Source organism: Pipistrellus hanaki (assembly GCF_964339955.1).
Source record: "Pipistrellus hanaki genome assembly, chromosome: 2".
NCBI classification, from domain to species: Eukaryota; Metazoa; Chordata; class Mammalia; order Chiroptera; family Vespertilionidae; genus Pipistrellus; species Pipistrellus hanaki.
Window position 1 is genome coordinate 169,909,262 of NC_140504.1, and position 23,734 is coordinate 169,932,995.

General features: G+C 54.3%; 1 protein-coding gene across 1 annotated transcript; it reads right to left on the reverse strand.

Annotated features, from left to right (window-relative positions):
• Positions 1–343: 343 nt before the first annotated feature.
• Positions 344–23,734, reverse strand: CDCP2 (CUB domain containing protein 2; the record flags this gene model as incomplete). The annotated part of the gene is made up of 7 exons (XM_084872839.1): positions 344–1,504; positions 1,909–2,244; positions 6,179–6,357; positions 9,575–9,928; positions 10,925–11,260; positions 14,178–14,525; positions 23,593–23,734. Coding segments are annotated over 6 exons (1,686 nt in total), but the record flags the coding sequence as incomplete, so codon positions are not given.

Sequence of the window (23,734 nt, forward strand, 5' to 3'; positions counted from 1 at the left end):
CTGTTCTGGTGGTAATCAAGGCTCTCTCCCGCCGGCCCATTCATGACCCCATGTGCCCCCGACAGACCTCCCCAGTGCAGCCCCTTGCTGCATCCTCACAGCAGGCTGTCTTCTCTGTATTTTGTGAGTGGAGATATCAAGGCTCATAGAATCAGAGTGACTTGCCCAGGCTCACACAATTGATAAAAAAAAGCTTGAACTTGAACTCAGTTCTCCTAATGTTTAGGCAACTCTTTCCCTTCATTTCTTCCATTAATGGATCTCTTCTCTCTAGTTTTGTGTTTTTTTTTTTTGTTTGTTTGTTTTTTACTATATTTTATTGATTTTTTACATAGAGGAAAGGAGGGGGATAGAGAGCCAGAAACATCAATGAGAGAGAAACATTGACCAGCTGCCTGCTACACAACCCCCACTGGGGATTTGCCTGCAACCAAGGCACCCTGACCGGAATCGAACCCTCAACCCCCCAGTCCGCAGGCCGACAGTTCTATCCACTGAGCCAAACCGGTTACAGCTCTCTAGTTCTTGACTCTGCAAGTTATCCAGGCACCTGCCATCCCCATCCCGATTTTTCTACCCAACCATAAGCACCTTGGAGCAGCGGCTTCCTTGATGTGTTGACTGTTGTGTGCCTGGAGCCTGTCGCAAAACTGGAAACCAGTGGATGCTTGCTGGGCTGTTGAAGGAATTGCAATTGGACTGCAGTTTTTTAAACTGGGATCCGGTCAGCATGGTCAAACGTGCAGATTTCTGTTATTGTGGACGGACGTAATGGAATGGCTTATTATGCAAATATAAAGGTGAACAAGGGAAAGTGTTGTCTTATAAATGCACATTTTAATTTCTTTTTCATTAAGAGACTACTGCACTTCTTGGTATGAGGAGCTCTGAGAAGGTATGTGTCAGTTCCTCAGGTCTTCTCACCGGGACCCAGCCCCTTGCTCCCGTGGTAAAACTTAGAAAACTGTGAGGGGACTGGAGCAGCTCTGAGTACACTGGAGTAGCTCTGAGTGAAGTCCAATGGCAGGAGAAGGCCCAGAGGGCTCCACGAAGACTCATCTGCAGGGGAAGGGTGGTTTGTGACCAAAGCTCAGCATCAGGGGTGAGGAGGACAGAGACACACGAGACTTCAATCAGTGTTTCAGTCAAGGATCACAAGCTATATTAGGAAAAACGTCAGCACCACACCAGTCCCTGGCCTCCAGCCTCACTACGGAGCACAGTGTGGGTCTGACCCAGCAGAGCATCACGACCTTGGTGGGCGGGCACCCGCCAGGATGCACACAGTCAGTCTTCAGCAGGAACACCATGTGGCACACAGTCAGTCTTCAGCAGGAACACCATGCATGTGGCAGGGCGGGAAACGAGAGTGCTAGCTGGGGCTTCTGCTCCCGCTCTGTGTTGTGGAGTTGGAGGCAGGACTGGGCTGCGTTAGACGAAGTCCTCAGGGTTCTTGGGTCAGTTCGGGAGAGTGGAGACTCCTGCACGGGTGCTGAACTTCCTGCTAATGAAGGGTTGGGATGTGTGATTAGTTGGAAAAATAAGAGATGCCCTTATATGTACCCCTAGATGGTGAAATACTCTTACAAGTTACAGGACCAGTCAGCATTATCCACCGTGTCTCTAGCGACAGTCACACACAGGCCTATATTTTTTAAATTGACAACGGCAGTTGCATACACATGCGTGCCATGCTATAGTTTACAAAGCTCTTTGCCATTCACGCTCTTCTTTGCGCCTCCTGCTAGCCCTGTGAGATAAGCATGGCAGAGGGGTGGTCCTTAGGAAACTCGGGCTCAGAGAGGGGCTGTAACTTGCGCACAGTCACCAACAAGTCATGAGGCCCAGTCCCGCCCCTGTCTTATGGTTCCCAGGCTGCCCCTGGGAGGCCGGGTGCCAGGCCCCTACCTTGCCTGCTCACAGCAGCATCAGCACCACGATGGCCATGACCATGAGGACTCCAGCCAGGATGCACAGGCCCAGGAAGACAATGTCACTGGTGTCCTGGGCCACCAGGGCCGCAGGGCCCGGCAGTGCCTCCGCCTCGTCCGCGGGGGGCGCTTCCTGCAGGTGCTCGGCCGTGGCGGCGTAGGGCCCCAGCCAGTCGGAGCCGGACAGCAGGCGGACAGAGGCCTCCTTGCGCCGGGGCTCACAGAGGACCTCATACTGGTGCACGTCCTCCTGCCCGCCGGCCGAGAAGTCGATGTACAGCGTGCTGACGATCACCGAAGTGTTGTTCCTCCTCTGTGGGGTCACAAGGGGTCACTCACACTGAAGGGGCCCAGAACTGACCCTGTGCCCCTAGATATGTGGGGACTCGGTACCAAGGGGGCAGAACCCAGGAGCCCAGGCCCTAGTCCCAGCTTGGTCACCAACTCGCTTCCCTCATGAGCCTCCGTGTCCTCTCCTGTAGAAGTTCACTGTGAGGTGTCTGGAAGGACAGTGTCAGCCGGTATGTGCTCTGGCTTCACAGAGGCGGGTCTATGACAGATAGTGACATAACCACGGGGACACCTGCCATGCTCCAGGCTTTGTAACCTGAGGACATTCTCTCATTGAATTCTCGCAATCCTCTCTTGCGGTATCATTTTTTTTTTCCTTTTTATTATTATTTTTTTTATAAACTAAATTACATACATGTTATTTTCAAAACTGGAATGTCAAGAGCAAAACTCTGGCTACTAAATAATAGCAACAGTGCCAATGCAAAACAACAAAATGAAAAATCAGAATTATGGACATATTCATATTTTTAGCTACTAAATGAGTCTCTTTTGTTGCTGGTGTAGATTTGCTCAGAGTCCTTGGACTTGCTGCACAAGACTTTGCAGAAGACTGGAAGCTAACAGATGCTAGCATGAGCAGGAACATGATTAAAGAAGTAGTTTCCACTTCTGTCTTTAATTTCTTCAGATGACTCCATGCTGGCACCTCAGTCCCTTGCGTAGCTCTCAGTTTTCTTCTCCCACTTTGCTGTCGTCTGGGCAACTCTCAGTCCCTTTGGGTGAAGGGACACAGGAGCTTCTCTGAGTCCATTGTGATGATGGACCTACCACTCTGGCACCCAAATTAGCTGCATTGCTCCTTCTTTCCTTTCATTTTGAACCCAGGGTTCGACCCTACAACACTCCGGGCCGGGCTGCTCTGGGCCTGGACGCTGCTCCGGGCCTGGCTGCTGCTGCTCCAGTCCTGGCTGCTGCTGCTCTGGGCCTGGCTGCTGCTGCTCCAAGCCTGGATGCTTCAGTCCTGGCTGCTGCTGCTCTGGGCCTGGCTGCTCCGGGCCTGGCTGCCACTGCTCCAGGCCTGGCTGCTCCGGGCCTGGCTGCTCTGGGCCTGGACGCTGCTCCAGGCCTGGCTGCTGCTGCTCTGGGCCTGGCTGCTCCTGCTCTGGGCCTGGCTGCTCCTGCTCTGGGCCTGGCTGCTCCGGGCCTGGCTGCTGCTGCTCTGGGCCTGGCTGCTCCTGCTCTGGGCCTGGCTGCTGCTGCTCCGGGCCTGGCTGCTCTGGGCCTGTCTTGCTGGTATCATTAATGTCCCCACTTTATAGATGAGGACACCGAGGCCCAGAGATCAAACCCCTTGTCTGTAGCCACACAGCTCACAAGTGACAGGGAACGCATTCTCACCCAGATCTGCCCGATCCTTCCTCAGAATATGGGACCACACAGTTTATTCTCCCTTCCTCGGCCATTTACAGATGTAAATGTAAAGGCAGCAGCGCCAGGAGCTCGGTCCGGAGGCCAAGGCGCCTGCCTCCCAGGGGGAAGCTCTGTTCCTGCTGTTACGTGACCTTCCTCCTGGAATCTCTCCCACGTGTGTCTGCAGCAATTATGTCCCTGCTGTGGAGTCCCTGGCGACCAGAGTGGCACCACCTTAAGGCCGGGAGGAGCCATTGAGGAGTGAGGTGTGAGGTTTGGCTTGCTGCTGCCCTCCCAACCCCCACAGGTGAGGAAGGCAGGAGTCTAGCTGCCCTGAGATGGTGAAGTGTTCAGGTGGGGACTGGGGGGCAGTGTTTATTTATTTATTTTTAAACATGTTTTTATTGATTTCAGAGAAGAAGGGAGAGGGAGAGAGAGAAGGAGAAACAACTATGATGAGAGGGGATTATTGATCGGCAGCCTCCCGCACGCCCCCCTCTGCACGCACCCCCTCCCCCACCAGGAATGGAACCTCAACCTCCTGGTTCATAGGTCGACGCTCAGCCACTGAGCGGGGCCGGGGGCAGTATTTATTTATTTATTTATTTTTTAAATATATTTTTATTGATTTTTTCACAGAGAGGAAGGGAGAGAGATAAAGAGCTAGAAATGTCGATGAGGGAGAAACATCAACCAGCTGCCTCTTGCACACCCCCTACCGGGGATGTGCCCACAACCAATGTACATGCCCTTGACCGGAATCGAACCTGGGACCTTTCAGTCCTCAGACCGACGCTCTACCACTGAGCCAAACCGACTTCAGCCAGGGGCAGTATTTAGATGGGTAGACTATGTGGTCTGCAGTGGAGCAGGGGTGGGTGGGGCTGCAGTGAGCAGGGCGACACTCCCACCCTCCCGAAATCTGCAGCAGCCGAACCCTCTGCAGGTTGCCCAACTGCCCCTGCCCAGGGGCGGCACCTCTGAGACGAGGCTTCTAAACACCAAAGCTGCCTCAAGCGGAGCGAGCAGTGTGAGACTCCCATCTCCGGACGCTTCGGAGGAGGGAGTGTTGTGGACCAGGTGACCTTGAGGGTCCCTCCCAACAGTGGTTTCCCCGAGGCCCCGGGTCCAGGTCCCCCAGGAGCCCTGGCACTTGTGCCCTCGGCCTGGCAGCCACCACGCCCTCTGAAGAGGATGCTGTCCTGGGTTTTCATAACAATCGGGACGCGGAGCAAGAAAAAGACCTGAGAGGGGAGGGACCAGCCAAAGGGTCGAAGTGAATCTGCATCAGGGAGGTGGAAAAAGATCATACCGCGATGAGTGAGAGGCTGAGGAAGGAGAGACCACGGGAGCCGTTGCAGCGATGAAATCAAGTCCGCTGTGCTGTCTGCAATGCCCAGAAAGGCTGCCGTGGCTCCGGGCCCGAGAGCCACGCACCCGAGAGCCTCTCAGGGCGGAGCCTGCTTCTCTCCGTCTAGGCCCTCAAAGCCTGACACTCAGCATCGGCGAGACCCAGCTTCTCTGCTTCTGTCTCCGTGATATCCACTCCGAGGTTCTGTGACTCCAAGGTTCTGTGATACCCAAGTTCTGGTGCCAGTTCCATGACTCAGAGTCTCTGTGAGCTCCCCCCCCCCCCCCCCCTAGACTACAGGATTCCTTGTTTTATGATTCCTTGTCTTCATCATCTCATGGTTCTGTGGGACATGTTCTGCCCCAAAGAAAGCCCTGGGGGACTTAGGTCACAGACTGGGGTTTGGGCAGATTATCTTAGCCGCCAACACTACCGCCCCTCCCGCCCCCTCCTTCTCTCAGATCAAAGCTGTGGCTGCTGGGAGGCAGGGGGAGCAGGGGTGGGCCGGAGGGGCAGAGGGGCCGGAGGCTTATATTCAGCTAATGTTGGGGGTGGGAGTACGGTTTGCTGGAAAGCATGTGATTTCTGGCCTGTCCCCAGATGCCACGGCTGGGGGCCGCCCTGAGAGAGGCCACTGTTCCCTCTCCCCCTCTCCCCGCCTGACCTGTCCCCGAGAATGCAGACACCCAGGGCGCCCGGGGCACTGCTCCGCGACTCAGAGGCCCAAGCCTGGGTGTAAGGTTTCCAAAGTACAAGGCTGGCAGAAAAAACTCATTTGCAAGCCTCACTGCCTCTGGAGGGAGGTGGGTCCTGGAACTTGAAGGGCCCTTTTGTTTTGTGGAGCCCGGGGAGGACTGGCTCACGGGGCTGGGGGAAGGGCGGCAGGGGGGCGGCAGGGCTCCCACCACTCTGCCTGAGGAGGGGCGAGGACCGGGTGGCCTGTGGGAGGGGCCTCCAATGGGGGCTTTTGGTTGGTGCGGGCTGTGCAGTGAGCCCCCCTTCTCTGTCTCCCTTAGTTGAGCTCTTTGTTGTGTCTCCTCAGAGCCCGTTTGCTGCAGTAAAGCCCAGAGGGGCTGGTTTGGTCCCCAGACTTGTTCAGTCACCGGAGCCGGAGGAGAGGCTGCACCCTCAGGAATGGCCATCAGAGCACCGGGGCCCGCCCGAGCACCGCCCGCCCCTCTCCAGCCCCTACCTGAGACTCGGTGCCGCAGGTGTCGAAGCGGGCCTGGATCCGGAAGGTGCCGTCCGCCTCCTGGGCCGCACAGCGCCGGCTGCCCAGGTAGACCTGGGTCCGCCCCAGAGGGGCCAGCGCCTGCGTGGAGATCAGGATCTGGAAGTCCATGCGGGAGCAGCTCACGTTCATGGGCACGACTGGGGACAGGAGGAAGGAGCTGGAGGCCTTGGGGGCAGGCAGCCTGACTCCCCCCCGCCCCCCACGCTCCCACCCCCGGGGGTGAACGGGAGAACGGTGAGGGAAAGCCCTCAGCGGGGAGTTCTATGCAGTCCTATGGGGAAGGTCTAGATGCATCATCACTCCGTGTAACTCCATCAGACAAGCTGCCCATCAGACACCAGGCCTGCATCTCGGTGTCCTCTGAGCCTCACCCAGAGCTTGGCAAGTGCAGTGAATGCTGAATGATTGAGTGAGTGAGTGAACAAATGCATATTCTTCATCATAATAAGAGCTACTGCTTGCTGATCGCTTTGCCATGTGTCCGGCAATTCATTCATCGGTTAACAAATATTGATTGAGGACCTACTATGTGCAGGCACTAATCTAAGCACAATAGATACAGAAATGGAGGGGAAAGCCCAGCTAAATATCCCTCCCCACTAGGAGCGTACACCGTGGCCCTGCCAGGGGACAATAAATATGTAAAATACACTAAGTGTCTGCGTGGTCTGCGGGCAAACCAGGCCAAGAATAATGACGGAGCAGAGTGTGGGGCTGGGAATGGTGGTGAAGAAGCCTCACTCTCCAGCATGAGGACGACCCCCGGAGGTGACTGTGCCTAACCCCCCTCCCTACAGCTCTGGGAGGCGAGGCTCTGAGAGGAGAGGTGTTTGCTGTGGTTCAGCTGGGATCTTAACCATCCAGCCTGCAGGATTCAGAGGCCCTGAGTCTTCACCCTCCCCAGGGCCCCCTGCCCCCTCCCAGCCAGGACGGTGCGGCTCAAGGGCTGGGTCTGTGCAAGCATGTGCATGTGTGCGTGAATGTGAGTGTGCGCTCGCGTTCGTGTGTGTGTGTGTGTGTGTGTGTGTGCACGCGCGTGTGCATGCGTGTGTGAGTGTGTGTGTGTGTGTGTATGTGCGCGCGCGAGTGTATGGGGCAGTGCCCGCAGGGGCGAGTGTAGGGGGAAGCAAGGGGGTGACTGGTGGGCGGAAGGGAAGGAGCTGGCAGGGGAGGCCTGGAACTCTCCGCGCCTCTTCCGGAAATGCCTCAGACATATTTCAGCCTCTGGTGTCTGGGCCGTCGGGATTTATGGGCCGCCGTCTCCCGCGATGATCGCGGTGGCGCTGAACTGTGTGTCACCTCTGATTGATGCTGGGCCGTCCTCCAGCCCGGAGGCCGCCGGCAGCCCGGGCCACATCTGGCGCCTTGCCCAGCACGAGTGCCCCCATCTGACCCCGGGCTCCCACCAGACCCGGGAGGGAGTGGGGGTGAGGTGGGGGGAGAGGGGGGCTCCTGCCCCTGAACAGGAGCCAGGATTACCGCTGCCCGCCCCCCCCCCCCCCACACACACACACACACTTAGTCTCCAGAGGCACCCGAAGGAGAAGGGACTTCTCCGAGATCTCACAGAGCTAGGAGCCGACCCAGGCCTGAGCCCAAAGGGACTGCAAAGGTCCTCCAGCCAATGTCCTCATGTTACAGGTGGGGAAGCTGAGACCCTCCCCCCCAAGTCCCCCCTGAGAGAGAGTGACTTGCCAGCAGGCGGTGGCAAAGCCCGTGGCACCTGGCTCTCCAGAGTACAGTCTGAGAAGGGGATCCCTCTAACCCGGGACAGTTCCCTTCTCCCAGCTCAGGGTGGAGCTGACCGAGGCCCAGAGAGGGTGGGTCTGCCCAGCTCACTTCTCCGCCACTGTCGGCTGCAGCTCTGTGTTTCCTCCCACCAACCCCCCTGGCACCTGAGGTGAGGAGAGAGGACGCTCTTTCCCATGAAGAGCAGGCCTGAGGCACAGGAGAAAGAAATCCACCGTCAGCACGGCTGCCCTCCGAGCCAGGCTCTGTGACCTGTGTCACCGCATTCATCCTAATGGCTGACGTCCGGGGCATCCGTCAGCCCCTTTTACAGAGGAGCCCCGAGGCAGGCGGATGGTCAGTGAGGGGCAGCATTTGGATGTTGACCCTGGTCTGTCTGAGCCCAGCTGTGGGCCCCTCCCCGGGGCCCGGCCCAGCCACACAGGGAGGCAGGGGAGTGAGTTCTGGTCTCGGCTGTGCCGCTCTCGGCCCACGCGGCCGCAGTGAAGTCCTGACCTCTCTGCACCTTCGTGTCCACACCCGCACAGCCAAGAGCTCCCGCCGGCCAGGCGGAGGGCAGAGTGGGCCCGGGACCCATGGCCCAGGGGAGCCCGCTGAGAAGAGGGGCGTGGTGGTGAACGCCGTCAGCTGGCAAATCTCACGGGCACTTTGGAGGCTGGGAACACTGAGTGGCAACATTCCCAGCCTCCTCTGCCGCCAGGCATGGCCACCTGACCAAGGTCAAACCAGTGAGACCAAGAAGAGATCCTCTGGCAGCTTCTGAGAATGGTTTTGCTTTCCTGATAAAAGGACATTGGTGGCCGGCACCTCTCCTACCCCCTTCCAGCCTTGAACAGGGATGTGAGGCCCAGAGCTGTGGCAGCCATTTTGCAGAACTGAGGCCAAGAGGCTCCAGAGGAGCTGGGACAGGGGGAGTCCCTGAACCAGCACAGAAGCTGCCTGACTCCAGACTTGTTCTGGGATGAAAACAGAAGCCATCTGTTCAAGCCACGGTCACTCAGGACTTCGGACACAAGCAAGGCTCGTCGGCTTCTATGTGGTTACACCAGTTGTTTACCATAAATAATATTACCATATTTCATATTACCTCTGGCTAGAGCAGTGGTCTGCAAACTGCGGCTCGCGAGCCACATGCGGCTCTTTGGCCCCTTGAGCTTTTAGCAAAGGCCAGCTTAGGAGTACCCTGATTAGGTTAATGACAATGTACCTACCTAGATAGTTTAAGTTTAAAAAATTTGGCTCTCAAAAGGAATTTCAATCACTGAACTGTTGATATTTGGCTCTGTTGACCAAACACTTTGCCGACCACTGGGCTAGAGGATCAAGATCAAGAGAGGCCAGATCGAGAGGGAAGAGTGGGATGAGAAGGGAGGAGGGACTGCAGAGTTGGGAGCTAGAAGGGTAGGTCCCTGCAATAGTGGCAATCAGCCCGGGCCACGCTGGTGCAGGCTCAGAGGTCCCAGAGGAGGCTCTGGCGGTGGGGGGCCCAGGAAGAGGATGGGGAAGCCAGTTTGTGGGATGGAGGAAGGAGGCTGCGAAGACCTGAAACCCCCAGTCTCGCCTTCTCCTCCCGCCCGTCCTCCCCACCCCCTGCACCCCGCTGACCTCCAATGTAGGCCACGGAGAAGCCCCTGCGGGAGGTGCTGCGGTCGGCGTGGAGCAGCAGCAGGAGCTGGCTGCGGCTGGAGGTGACGGGCGGGGGCAGGTGGCGGCCGCACCAGCGCCCCAGCAGCGGCGCCTCCTCGCTGGCCCCGTCGAAGGCCGCCAGGTGGTCGAAGTCGCAGGTCTTGGTGAGGCTGTTGGGCCCCTCCAATTCCAGGTCCAGGAAGAACAGCTTGACCCGGTAGCCGGGAGGCAGGCGGATGGTCCAGTGGCAGCGGACGTTGTTGGGGTAGGCGCTGGGGTAGTGGGGGCTGGAGAAGTTGCCCTGCACAGCCGTGTACACCTCCTGGCATTCCCCTGGGAGGAGCGGGCGGAAGGAGCCATGGTGGGAAGGATGGAGACTGTCGCTTTCGGCAGCCACCGTTGGAGCAACAGTCACTATCGTGGTCCCAGCAGCACCGGGGCGGATTGTGGGCTCCATGGCAAACCAGGCAATCCATCCCAAAGCCGGTGCTAGCCTGAGGCCAGCTGAAAGCCGGACTCTCACTCCTACTGACGCTTCCCTTCAGGAGTGCTGGCTCTGGTAGGAATTCAAACACAGGCCCTATCCCCGTCCTCAGAGTGGAGTCCGGACTTGGACGTGACCCTGTGGTTCACGGCCGGACCTGGCCCCTTTCCTCACTGCCCCTCCCCCACCCCACCTTCCGGCCTCTCACACAGCTAGTACTGCACGCACAGCGAGCCCTCTCTGTCCTCCACACCTGTGCACAGGCAGATCCCTCTGCTTGGAACCCCCTTCCCTTCCTTCTGCCTCTGGCTGGCTCCTTCAGAGCACTGTCTAATTCTCTCCCCGTCTGCCCAGTTCTCTCTGCTTCCAGGCTGCCCTCCGTGATCCTTCCTGTTACACAGCAGAGGTCACAGTGAGCTGTCTGCCACGGTCTGCTTCCTTTTCCAACTCCTCCTGTGGAGGGCGCACACCCAAGGGTTCCTTCGTTCACTCGTACCAACAGTTCATTGAATACCTGCCACGTGACAGGTGCAAAGACAAGCCCATAGGAGCTCCCGGTCAGGCAGGGGAGATCGGCAGGCAAACCACACCCAGCAGCGGTGTGTGAGAGCAGTGCTAACCCTTGGGTTGATTCGGGGGGAACCAGGAAGGCTTCACCGAGGAGGCGGCGTGTTCACGCCTCGGCGCTGGCTGGGCAGGAAAGGCCGTGCGAGAGCCTTCCAGGCGGCGAGAGGGCAGAAAGCACAGAGCCCGGAGGCAGGGACCGGTGCCCCCTCTGCCCACACGCACGCGGGGACGCAGGGCCCGGCACGCACAGGGGTCCGGGCCGCCCCAGGCCCTCCTACCTGAGAAGAAGTAGGCCTTGAAGCCCCGGCCTCCGATGTTGAAGTCGGACTTGAAGACCACCTGCAGCTCGAAGCCCCGGGACACCAGGGCGGGGGGCCGGGCGCTGCCGCAGAAGCGGTGCCCGCGGGCGGGCCCCGGCGCCCCCAGCACCGCCACGTAGTCGTAGGCGCACTCGGCGCTGCCCTCCACCTGGAAGTCCGCGAACACCAGCTTGACGGTGGCGGGGCCAGCGGCCCGGATCACCCAGCGGCACTCCGCGTCGTTGGGGTAGTGGTCGGGGTACCCGGGGCTGGTGAGGACCCCCGACAGGCCCGTCAGGACGCCGCCGCACGCATCTGTAAGCGAGCCCGTGGTGAACCAACCTTTCTCCTTCCCTGTGGATCCCCTCCCAAGGGAACCCAGCGCCCCAACATGCCCCTCCCTCAGGCCTGGGCACCCCGTCACCACCCCCTGGGCACTTGCCAAGTGGCAGGCACAGGCCGGGCCTTGGCGCTCAAACCGCCTTTGTAAACGTCACTATAAATAACCCTATGCTGTGGGGGGTGCGGGGTTAGGGTTAGCTTCCCAGCTTACAATCAAGAAGACGGAAGATCAACCAAAGGACTTGTACACACGCACAGAAGCCTAACCAATGGACACAGACAGCAGGGGGCGAGGGCATGAGTGAGGGGGATGGGGAGGGGGGGTAATGGGGGAATAAGGACACATATGTAACACCTTAATCAATAAAGAAATTTTAAAAAAGAAGAAGATGGAAGCTAAGTAACTTACCATGTGAGTTTGGGTTCACCTGGGCTCTGGGGCAGGATTTGAGCTCAGGGAGTTTGTGTGAGAGACACGGGGTCCCTGGGTGGGGGTGATGGCGTGAGGGACACCAAAGGGAAGGGAAGGGGAGGGAAGGGGAGGCGGCCACTGACAGGCGTTGCCAAGCCAGCGGCAGAGCCCGTGGGGAACCCCGAAAAGCATTCACCTCAGAGTGATGTCGCCTAAGACTAGGGAAGTGGGGCGTTCATACACCCACTCCCGGGGATCCAGGCCGGGGTGCTGGGGTACAGGTGACCAGCGGGGCTTCAGAGAAAGCCCTCAAGCAAAGAGACGAGGAGGTTGGCAGGGGTCGTTAGAGTGACAAGGCCCGAGGGACGTGGGCGGGGCCCTGACAGCAGGTCACCGGTCTGGTAACATGGACAACGGGGTCTGACTGATGGCAGAGCCTGTGCACATGACCTTGTGATGTTCACTGTCCCCTCCTGCCAGGCCAGGTGGGTGCAGAGGCTGAGGTGCCTGAGTTCAGAAATGCTATTAAACCTCCCTACCAGGTGAGGAAACGGAGGCTCAGAGAGAGGATCTGACAAAGTAGAGAGAGGCTTGAAGTCTGGAGACAGGTGTCCTCCCAACAGCTGCCTCCTATTAGCTGTGTGACCCTGGGCAGGTCACTCGGCCTCTCTGAGCCTCATGGGAGCATTAGCAATCATAAGACCTGCCCAGCCGGATCCACTGGGCTCGGATTCATGCAGAGCCTGAGAAGATGGATTGTGACCAGTACAACCAGGAGGTGGTTGATGATGAATGCTGGAACTAGCTGGGGCCACTAGCAGGGAGTGCACACTTGGGTGTATTTCTTGGGACTGTTGGACCGAGCACTGTGCTGGGCCGCTAAGGACTTCCCTTCTGAGCTGTGTGACCTTGGACGTCTCTCTCTGGACTCAGATGCGTTGTTTGTGAAATGAGAGGACAGGTCTGACAATCTCTGATCCCTTCCAAGGGAAACACCTTAGGAGACTTGGCACTTGTGCTCGGGGCTCCCCAGTGGCCGCCAGGAGCATCGCTCTCCAGGCATCTGGTGCGAATCTCATCCTCACGCTGTATTCAAACCACATTTTAATGCTGTGGAAGGCAGAGTCCACGTTACGTCTTACATGTAAAAATTTAACTCACTGGAGGCCACACATATTGACTTCCATCTTCAGCGATGGGCTTATAATAAGGAAATGTTAAAAATAGGAGCTTAGAAAATAAATGCACACACTAAAATGCCGCCTTTATCTCTATCAGGGATTAACAGAAGATTCCATCTGATAAAAGGGGACCGCTGCTTTAAAGAAGGCTGGAACACACTGCCCATGGTATTATGACTTTGATATCTAAACATCCTAAAAATCCAAGGGTCTAAGGTTCCAAAACTGCTATTAAATCAGCCTGTGATTTCTTGTGTTTTAGCACCTACAGTTCTCTGCCTCTGAAGCCAGAGAGAGCTGGGCCCACCCATGCCCCGCCCCCGCTGCCGTTGGCAGCCTGTGTGCAGGAGCCTCGGCGGCCTAGCGCTCCAGCTCCCAGGAGGAAGGCCTTGGCTTTGGCCTTGGGAGGAGGCAGGGGGTGAGTTTGTGAGAGGAGCCTCGGGCAGGCGGATGAGTCAGGGAGAGCGGCCAGGAGAGCCAGGCCTCTGCTTCCCTCGGGGACTGCGGGCAGCTGCCATCCTGGTGGAAGGAGGGAGGGGTTGGGACCCCAGGTGCTAGTAGGAGAGGCGAGTTCGGAAAGGCTTTGGGAGGGAGAGCACACCAGGTCCACACAGACCCTTGTGCCCCTCCGTCGGAGGACTTGGGAGGTGGATGGGTCACGTGAATGTGAATCAGAGGGGCCCACAGCAGTGACAGCGTGGCGCCCTCCTGTGCCTGGATGCCAGGGCAGGGATAAGAAGGATAAGAATGGTGGAAACCGGTTTGGCTCAGTGGATAGAGTGTCAGGCCTGCAGACTCAAGGGTCCCAGGTTCGATTCTGGTCAAGGGCATGTATCTTGGTTGCGGACACATCCCCAGTAGGGGGTGTGCAAGAGGCAGCTGTTCGATGATTCTCTCTGCAAGAGGCAGCTGATCAATGATTCTCTCTCATCGATGTTTCTAACTCTCTATTCCTTTCTCTTCCTTTCTGTAAAAAATCAATAAAATATGCTTAAGAAAAAAAAGAAAAGAGGTTATTTATATATATTATAAAATAAAATAAAATAAAAAAAAGGATAAGAACAGGATGAGCTCGTGAGCCGCGTCCTGAGCACAGAGAGACCCAGGGGCTCCCAGGAACAGGAAGATGGGAACCGCGACTACAGAGATCGCAAACGGAGGCTGCCTCTGCCCCATGAGCCACGAGAGCAGGGTCATCAGGGTTCCGGAGCAGCCTCCCCGCCCAGATGCCGAGCCCCTGCAAGCCTCCCCCGCCTCCACCCCAGGCCCGCCCTCCTCACTCCCTCGGCCCCCTTGCCTTTCTGGTAGCCTGCGGAAAAGCCACGGCTGGCCACGTGCTTGTCCGAGTGGAAGATGACCGACAGGATATGCCAGGAGGAGGTGAAGGGTGGCGGGGGCACCTGGCCGCAGAACCGCCCCAGCAGGTTGCCCTGGTCCCCCGCGGCCCCGTTGTAGATCTCCAGGAAGTCGAAGCCGCAGGTGTCGTGGTACTCCAGGTCAAAGGCGTGGAAGGTGAGGAGTACGGAGGAGCCCTCGGCCACCACGATCAGCCAGCTGCACTCCGTGTTGTAGGGGTAGAGTCCGGGGAAGTTGGGGCTGGAGAAGTTTCCAGAAGGTGCTGAGAGCACTCCCCCACATTTGACACCTGGGGCAAGAGGGAAGAAGGATGACTCAGTCAGCACTGGGGTCTCGGTGGTGGGCCCAGCGGCAAAGTCGGGTTATCGGGGTGGGATGAAGGAGCACGGGGGCATGGTCCTAAGTTAATTCATTCATTCATTCATTCATTCATTCATTCATTCATTCATGTAGTTGTTCATTTGTTTACTTATTCAAGTATGTATAAAGCATTATTTATTTATTCAACAAATGTTATTTGAGTGCTAGGCATTGTTCTAGTTGCTGGGGTTATAGCAAGAACAAAACAGATGAAGCTCCTGCCTTCATGGAGTTTACATTTGGTGGGGAAGACAAACAATAAACATAATAAGCAAAATACAGAGTATATTAAATAGTTATACCAGTAAGTGCTATGGAGAAAAGGCAGGGAAAGGAGACGGTGTTAGGGTGAGCCAATAATTTTAGATAAAATAGGACCATGTGTTAAGCCCTGGACAAGTGCAGGAGGGAATTTAAAAATTTAAAGAAATAATAATCCCTCACCCTCACCCTATTTGAAAATGTGCACAACCTATTATAATGCTATAAAGCATATTCTTTTTTTAAATCCTCACCCAAGGAGTGAGGATATTTTTTCCATTGAGTTTTAGAGAGAATGGAAGGGGGACAGAGAGAGAGAGAAAGAGAGAGAGAGAGAGAGAGAGAGAGAGAGAGAGAGAGAGAGAGAGAGAACATTGATGTGACAGAGACACATCGATTGGTTGTCTCACATACAGGCCCTGACCTGGGGTGGGGATTAGACCTGCGACCCAAATACATGCCTTTGACCAGGAATTGACCCCGAGACAATCTGGTGCACAGGCCCACGCTCTAACCGCTGAGCACACTGGTCTGAGCAAAAGCATTTTCTTTTATGTACATATTTGCTTATAGTTTTAAAAAGAAAACAATGGAAGGAAATGAATTTTTCTCTGTTAGGGGAAAGAGGAAACAGGCATGACTGCTGGAACTCTTTACATGCAAGTTGTTCTATCATTTTGACTATATAATTATGAATAATATTGATATAATTTTTAAATTATAAAAAAATATTTAAGTAACCCTTAACTATCCCAAACCAAAAAATTTAACTATATATCTAGTTGAAGGTACAGTCACATGGAGAAAAATGACTGCCACATGACTTTGAAAGACTATTTCAACTGTACATTCCTGGTGGAATAGATCCAAGAACAAAACCACAAAGAAATCATAAAGTCTATTCAGCAGACTAACTATTCGGAATAATAGTAAATACTGACACTGCATTTTATATATTGAAATAGAGCAAGTATGCTGATGTCCACAGCAACGAAGGCTTCAGTGTGATAGTGACACAAATATAAAAATTAAGTAAAACCCTATGATCCTTCATTTGAATTGAAAACAATGAATTTAAGATTTTTTTAAACTTCTTTTTAGAATTTTTTTTATTTCTAAAAAATCATTTTCAGGTTCTGTTCACTAAAAAGGCCTAAAAGAAACAATGTTACAGCCATATTTTGCACCCTCTGCCATAGATTACGGTTATTATGTCCAGAGAATGAACCAGGGCTCCTTAGAGAACCATGGCTCCAGGACAGGAAATACACACAATACACTCGGGACATCTTGTCACACCAGAAAGCAGAGAAGCTTCTGGAGTCTGCTGGGATTGTGTCTAAAGATGCCTACCTGCAGGGCTCCACTGGCTGCACAGGGTACAATTTGAGCATCAAAAGAGAATAATGATTGCGGTGGATGGAAACACAGTAAATACGTAAACATTCATGCATTCATAATGCAACGCTAAAGAAATAAAAAAGAAATTCACTGATTTCCTTTAGAGGTTGCTGGGGCATAAACTCATCTTTTTTTTGAAAATTAATATTTAGAGAAAGAATTAAGCATCTACTTTGCCTTTCCTGTTGTGGACTGTGTTTTGGGATAACCAGACAGCCGATGAAGGGACGCTGTTATTTATAATTGACTGCAGAAAGAAAGGCTGTGCTTGGAAAATGTAATTTTGTAAACCTTAACGAAATAATCATCTTCGATGTCTGTTCTAATCCCTGAGTGAAAAGGTAAATGAGGATGGGTAAATAGGTATTCCCTGTAAAATTCTTCCAACTTTGCTATATATTTGAAAATTTTTATAATAATAAAAAAAAGAGTTACTTTTATAGGCAATAAGATGAAAAGGCAACCTATGGAATCAGTGAAAATATTTGTAAATCATACATCTGATAAGGGTTGAATATCCAAAATATACAAAGAAGTCATACAACCCAATAGCAACAAACAAACAAAACACGTAGTCTGATTTAAAAAATAGGCCAAGAAACTGAACAGACATTTTCCAAAGAAGACAGACAAATGGCCAACAGGGACATGGAAAGATGCTCAACATCACAAACCTTCAGGGAAATACAAATCGAAACCACAGCGAGACATCCCCGCACACCTGTCAAAATGAACATCATCAAAAAGGCAAGAGATAGCAAGTGACAGCGAGGATGTGGAGAGAAGGGAACCCCGTGCCCCGTGGTTGGGAATGTGAATGGTGCTGCCATCAGGGAAGCAGTGCGGAGGGTCCTCGGAAAGTTAAAATTAGAACTACCCTATGGCCCACCAATCACCCTGGGTATATGTCCAAAGGAAATAAAAATAGGATATTGAAGAGTTATCTGCACTCCTGTGTTCATTCCAGCATTTATGATAACCAAGATAAGGAAACACCGTAAGTGTCCATAAATAGATGAATGGATGAGGAAGATGTAATACACACACACACACACACACACACACACACACATACACATGCACTGGAATTAAAAGAAGGCCATTTTAGCCTGGCCCATGTGGCTCAGTGGTTGAGCATTGACCTATGAACCAGGAGGTCACGGTTTGATTCCTGGTCAGGGCACATGCCCAGTGTGGGGCGTGCAGAAGGCAGCCGATAAATGATTCTCTCTCATCATTAATATTTCTATCTTTCTCTCCTTCTCTCTTCCTCTCTGAAATCAGTATTAAAAAAATATATAAAAATAAAAGAATTTATGCCATAAGGATCCAGTACATAGCATCCATTCTTTCATTTGTGACATGGGTGGACCTTGAGGACATTCTACTAAATTAAATAAGTCAAAGACAAATATTGCATATCACTTACATGTGGAATCTAAAAAAAAAAAAGTCAGCCCTAGCCGATTTGGCTCAGTGGATAGAGTTCAGCCTGTGGACTGAAGGGTCCCAGGTTCGATTCTGACCAAGGGAACATGCCCAGGTTGCAGGCTTGATCCCCAATGGGGGGCATGCAGGAGGCAGCCAACCAATGATTCTCTCTCATCATTGATGTTTCTATCTCTCCCTTTCCTTTCCTCTCTGAACTTAATAAAAATATACTAGTATTTTTTTTTAAATAATAAAATTTTAAAAAAAAGTCAATCCTGGGGGAGAGGTCAGTACAGTATATACATCTTTCTCTGTTAAGATATAGTCTGAAATATTTATGGTGAAATAATATATCTGAGATTGGCCTTAAATATGTCCAGAAAACCCCCCCCCCACACACACACACACACACAATGGAGGTGGGATAGGATAAAGAAATAAGACAGGCAGAATGTTGGTAATTGTTGAAGATGGTTGTTGGAGTCATAGAGATGCATTGTGTACGTTTGAAATTTGTTGTAATTAAAGGTAATAAATAAATAAATAAATAAATAAATAACCAGCACATTCTTGGTCACCTTCTCAGTGAGACTTTCCCCAACCAATGTAACCCTCCCATCTCTATATTCTTTCTCTACCTTTCCTCTACATCTTTCTCCATAGCTCTTACCACCATCCGGTGCACACTGTCTATTTGACTTGTTTGTTCACTGCTAGTCTCTCTCCACAAAAAGGTAAGCTCTCTGAGAGCAGGACTTTTTTTGTGTTTTGTTCTCTGCTGTGTCCCAAGTACCTAGAATAACACCTGGCATAAAGCAGGTGCTCAATACATATTTCCTGAAAGAATGAGTGAATGATCTTATAGCATCCTCACAAGGGCCCCATAAAATAGACAAAGCAGGTGTTATTCACTCCATTTTACAGGTGGGAAAACTGAGGCCCAAAAAGGGAAGTTACTTGCTGTCATTGTCATCTATTGCTTTGGTCTGCCCAAAGCCCATTTCTCCGTCTCTTGCAACAACACGCCCCTCTTTTAGACACTGGATCCCCTGCCTCCTTGTGGTGACACTCCTGCCATAGGGTTGACACATGAGCCAGCCGGGCAATCCTGGGGCTCCCTCCACCACTGCGGTGACTGGCTGCAAGGTGCCTGTGGTCTAGGTCAGGCCAGAGTCTTGCTGCAAAACACCTGGAGGAGAGCCCTGCCCTCCCTGGCCCCTGGGCTGGGAGTGAGGGCCTGGGCGGGACCATGTGCAGGGCCCATTGAGGAAGCTTGTCAGCAGGTGGCAAGAATCATGTGAAAAGTGGAAATGACCTTGAAGCCAAGATTTCCTAGCTGAAGGCATCCCTGAGTCCAGCTACGTTACACTCCTGCCTCCCTCATGAAAGAGCCAATGCATTCCTCTTTTTGCTCCAACTCCATTCAGGTTGGTTGGGTTTGTCACTTGCATTCAAAACCACCGTGAATAACACCCTTAAGCCCAGCCAGTATGTGTGGCTCAGTTGGTCCCATGCACCAAGAGGTCACCAGTTCGATTCCCTGTCAGGACACATGCCCGGGTTGCAGGCTTGGTCCTTGGGAGGGGATGTGCAGGAAGCAGCCGATCAGTTTAAAATGATTCTCTTTCCCTTTCCCTTCCCCTCTCTCTCTCTCTGTCTCAAATCAATAAGTTTTATATATATATCTTATTTGTTTAATATATTTTAATTGATTTTTTACAAAGAGGAAGAGAGAGGAATAGAGAGTTAGAAACATCGATGAGAGAGAATCATCAATCAGCTGCCTCTTGCACACCCCCTACTGGGGATGTGCCCACAACCAAGGTACATGCCCTTGACCGGAATCAAACCTGGGACCTTTCAGTCTGCAGGCCAACGCTCTATCCACTGAGCCAAACCGGTTTCGGCAAGACTTTTTTTTTTTTTTTTTTTTTTTAATAAAAAGTTCCTGTAAAAGAAGACACCCTCATGGAGCATGTGCCCTGTCCCAGGACTGTGCTGATTCCCAACGGGCCCCTCCCTGGGGGCTCACAGTGGGAGGTGGGGAATGGGAGGGGCGGCGTGACTGTGCTCCTGCCACACCGGGGTCCAGGGGCTGGGGGCCAGCCTTGCTGGGGCCGGCACTCTTAGAGGAGGGACAAGATTCACAGAGGAGGTGGTATTTGAGTTTGACTAGGAAAAAAGAGAAGATATGTTTGTTCGGAAGGTTTGGAGAGAAGGAACGGCATGAGCAAAGGCTCAGACCCACCATCGCTTCTGAGCCTCAGTTGTGTGTCTGTAAAATGGGGAGAATGGCACCTCCCTGGCCGGGTCACTTCAGGCAGTGACGGCACGAAGCCATGCAGGGCTGCAGTATGCACACCGGTCACACGCCCTGCCCCCTGCCTGGCCGCGGGGTCAGGGTCAGGCCAGGGCGGGAACGCCGTCTGCTTCCTGCCTGTATGGCTGGGACAGAGGGAGTCTGTCTGGTAGCTGTCCTTGTCCTTCCCAGCCGTCCCACAGGACAGGAAAAGCCTGGGCAGAGTTGACACAGGACTTCTATGGCCCAGGAGGCCCTGGTACCACCAGGAGGGACTCAGCCAGAAACCCTGACCCTCAAGGTCACCCAAGGCCACCAAAGCCTGGGTCCTGGAGAATGGGGTCAGCCAGCTCCTCCCACTCCCCAGGCATGAAGTGAGACACCTGGTGTCAGCCCATCTGTGCCACCCACGAGGTGACTGGAAAGTTATGTTTCCTTCCTGAGTCCCCCACCATCCCACCCCTCCCCACCCCTGTGAGCCTGCAGACAATGAGGCTCCAGCTGTGGTTTGCTGAGCCCCAACGGCATGCACACCCCTCGAAATGATATCGCTGTCACTCCCCAGACACCCACACAGCACTGGAAGGGCTAAGGGCAAAGTGGCCTGGGGCCGGGGTGCGGGCAGAGGGCTCAGAGATCCCGAAGGAGGGAGCCTCTGAGGAGGATGAAGGGACCTGGGAAGGTCCTGGAGGAGGTGGTGTTTGACCTTCGTCTGATGGATGAGCCAGATGCTCTAGGTGGGACAGACAAAAGGGACCCTCCAGGCAGAGGAGCCGCGGGTGAGAGCCGCCAGGGTGAGGCCTCTCCGGAGGGCTGTGACCCTGGGGTGGCTGGAAATTCTGTGGAAACCGGAGCCACACTGCAGGGAGCTGACGGCCACAAGGAACTTTGATTTCACTGGGTCGGCAGGGGGAGGACAGCAGGCTCTCGGGGGCGGAACGAAGACCCCTTCCAGCCACAAACCGGAGGCAGCAGTTCTCTGAGCCATTCCCTTCACCGTGGCGGCCATGCGGCCTCGGACAGGCTACGTAACCTCTCTCGCCCTCGGGTTTTTTCACCTGTAACACGGGGGACTGACACCCACCTTGGAGTCTGTTGTGAAGATTAAATGCAACCACAAATGGAAAGCATCCAGCCCACAGCAGGTGCTCAGTAAGTTCTCTCTTCCCCCATCTCAGAAGCGAATGCATCCCCAACTCAGCCAACATCCCAAAGGGTCCCCCTGCTTCCTGCCCCCCCCCCAAACCTCCCGGGACCCCCGCTGCTGCCTGCACACTCCTCTCCCCTGCTCCCATCCGGGCCTGTCGCCAGGAGCTCCTACCTTTCATGGCGTGGGCCCTGGGGCCGGGGCCCAGCAGAGCCACTGCCAGCAGCAGACAGGACCCCAGCTCGGCCAGCATCTCCCCACCTGGGACCCCCTACACGTCTGCGGGCCAGGAGCAGGGGAAAGTGAGGTGAGACTGGAAGGGCCTTCAAGTTAATGGCGGAGTGAATAATTCATCGGCGCCTCGAATTAGTAACCTGATCCCCGGGTGCTTCCTTCACTCCACCCTGAGGTGACGGATCTGGTGTCGCCCGGTTTACACGTTCTGAGATCTGCTGGGGAAGGGAAGCTGGCGGGGGCTGGAAGGGAGCTGGGTGGTGGAGAAGGGGCATGAGTCTGGGGCTAGACAGACTCCTGTCCATCCCAGAACAGCCCCTGACTGGCTGGGGGACCTGGAACAAACCATCTCACTCCTCTAGGCCTCAGTCTTACCCCTCTGTCCAGGGGGACCATTCAGCCCTGCCAATAGGCCGGTGGTGGAAATGAAGTGTTAAGCACATGGCGGGTGCTTGCCCAGGCTTTTCCTATCGCCCCTTCACAGGGCAACTGAAGGGCATCTCTAAGTGGAGGGACGACGGGACAAGCGCCCTTCGGACACGCTCAGGTGAGCTCAGAGGGAGAGGGGAGGAGGCGGCGTGGCCAGCTGACAGGGCAGCGTCTTCGTGGAAGAACGCAGCAGGAAGGACACACGGGGATGATCATATCGTGCGGCTCCTAAGGCGGTCAGGACCACAGTGTACATTCTGGCCAGGAATATGAAGTGTTACCCCTGTTAACGAAAAAACCATTGAAACCTGTAAAGAATTTTTTAAAGAGTTTATTTGAGCCTTACTGTGGACAATTGCCGGGAAGCAGAACCTCAATGGATTGAGATAATGCTCCGAAGAACGGTGGATTACATTTCTCTATTTATACTCTGAAATCAAAGGAGGGACATAGGTGGTTACATGAAATTCATTGGTGATGGGGTAAGGAGGCGGGAAACGCCTGGGATTGGATAAAAGGTAAAATGATGGACGTGTACTCAGGTGAGTGCAGGAACAAGGAACATGATAAAGAAGGAATTTGAGGCATCTATCCTGGCCCTCACCACATTTGGTTGTGCCCCAGGGGCTCCGGAAAAAGGGAAGTTACAAGTTACCCAGACATCTCACAGATATGTTATCTTAGAGGCAAAAAAGGCAAACCGGCTCAGTAAAAAGATCAAAGTTGATCTTTGTCTGGGAAAATATCTGGGACATGACTACCTACTATAACCTGTTAGATATTTAATTTTCAAACCATCTTTTGTGGTTATCTTAGGTCTCTGGGTTTGCAAGACTGCCACACAGGCCTTCCCTGTGCTTGTCAGGTTAGCCTGTGGCTTTTTTTTCTTTCACACCCCTTTATGGATCCACAGAGCTTGCCGGAACATCCCTATGAGCCAGACCCTGTGCTCGGAGCTCGGCTGCAGAAATGCCCTCCGCGGCTTGGCGCCCAACAGGAGCCCCATGGGGTTCCGTTCGGCCCGACACGCATTTCCTAAGCGCCTCTGCTCAGAGCCCGCACCAGGCACGGGGCATCCGGGGTACAGGGGGCACATTCCCGCCTCCCAGTGAGCAGCCTGGGCTCCGGAGAGACAGACAGGGCCGAGCCCTGGCTCTCCCACCCACTGCCAGGCGGTGGGAGCCGGGAAGTCACCTGAGCTCCCCGAGGCCCGGCCCCGACTGGACAGCAGCAGCTGCAGGCTGCTGGGAGCCTTCGGTGAGCTCGTGTGTGGGAAGTCTTCGTGCTGAGGAGCAAGTACGACGCTATTCCTCACAGGAACTCACATGCCCACCTGCCGGACCACATGCTGCCCCTGGCCTGTCCTTTATCAGGAGGTCCCTGTTAGGCAGGGGGGATGCCCAGAGCCGATGCAAGCATCTGCAAGGTGGATGGTGACAAAGATAGCTGGCTAGCTGGCGCCTTCCTAGGCCTTCCTGGACCCCTGGCCCAAGGCAGGGATTCCACACCTCTCACGCCCCCCACCCTCCCCTCCCTGAACAGCTGTATAAAAGAAGTACCTGTGCCGCTTTTTGGCTCGGACTGCCCTGGCCCACCCTCGGACCAGCGAGCTTCGCCCGGGAGCGCAGATTAAAACCGCCCCCCTTTTCAATGGCCTGGACTCCGTGTCTTGCTTCTGCTAGCAAACCTCTCAGCTGGGACCTTACAGTCCCCAGGGAGCCCAGTGTGGGAGGCCACCTGGAAGGTGCTCAGCAAAGAGCATGGGGAACAGGCAGGCCTGAGGGATCTGCTTACCTGTGGGCTTGATTGGCAGGTGGAAAGGTTCAGGATGAGAAGCCCGTTCAGGGTGCTGATGGGCAGCTTGCCGTTCGTTGTGGGCCAACGCGATTCGGCCCCCATGGGCTCCTCCAGATGCCGAGAGCCAATTCCAGCATGA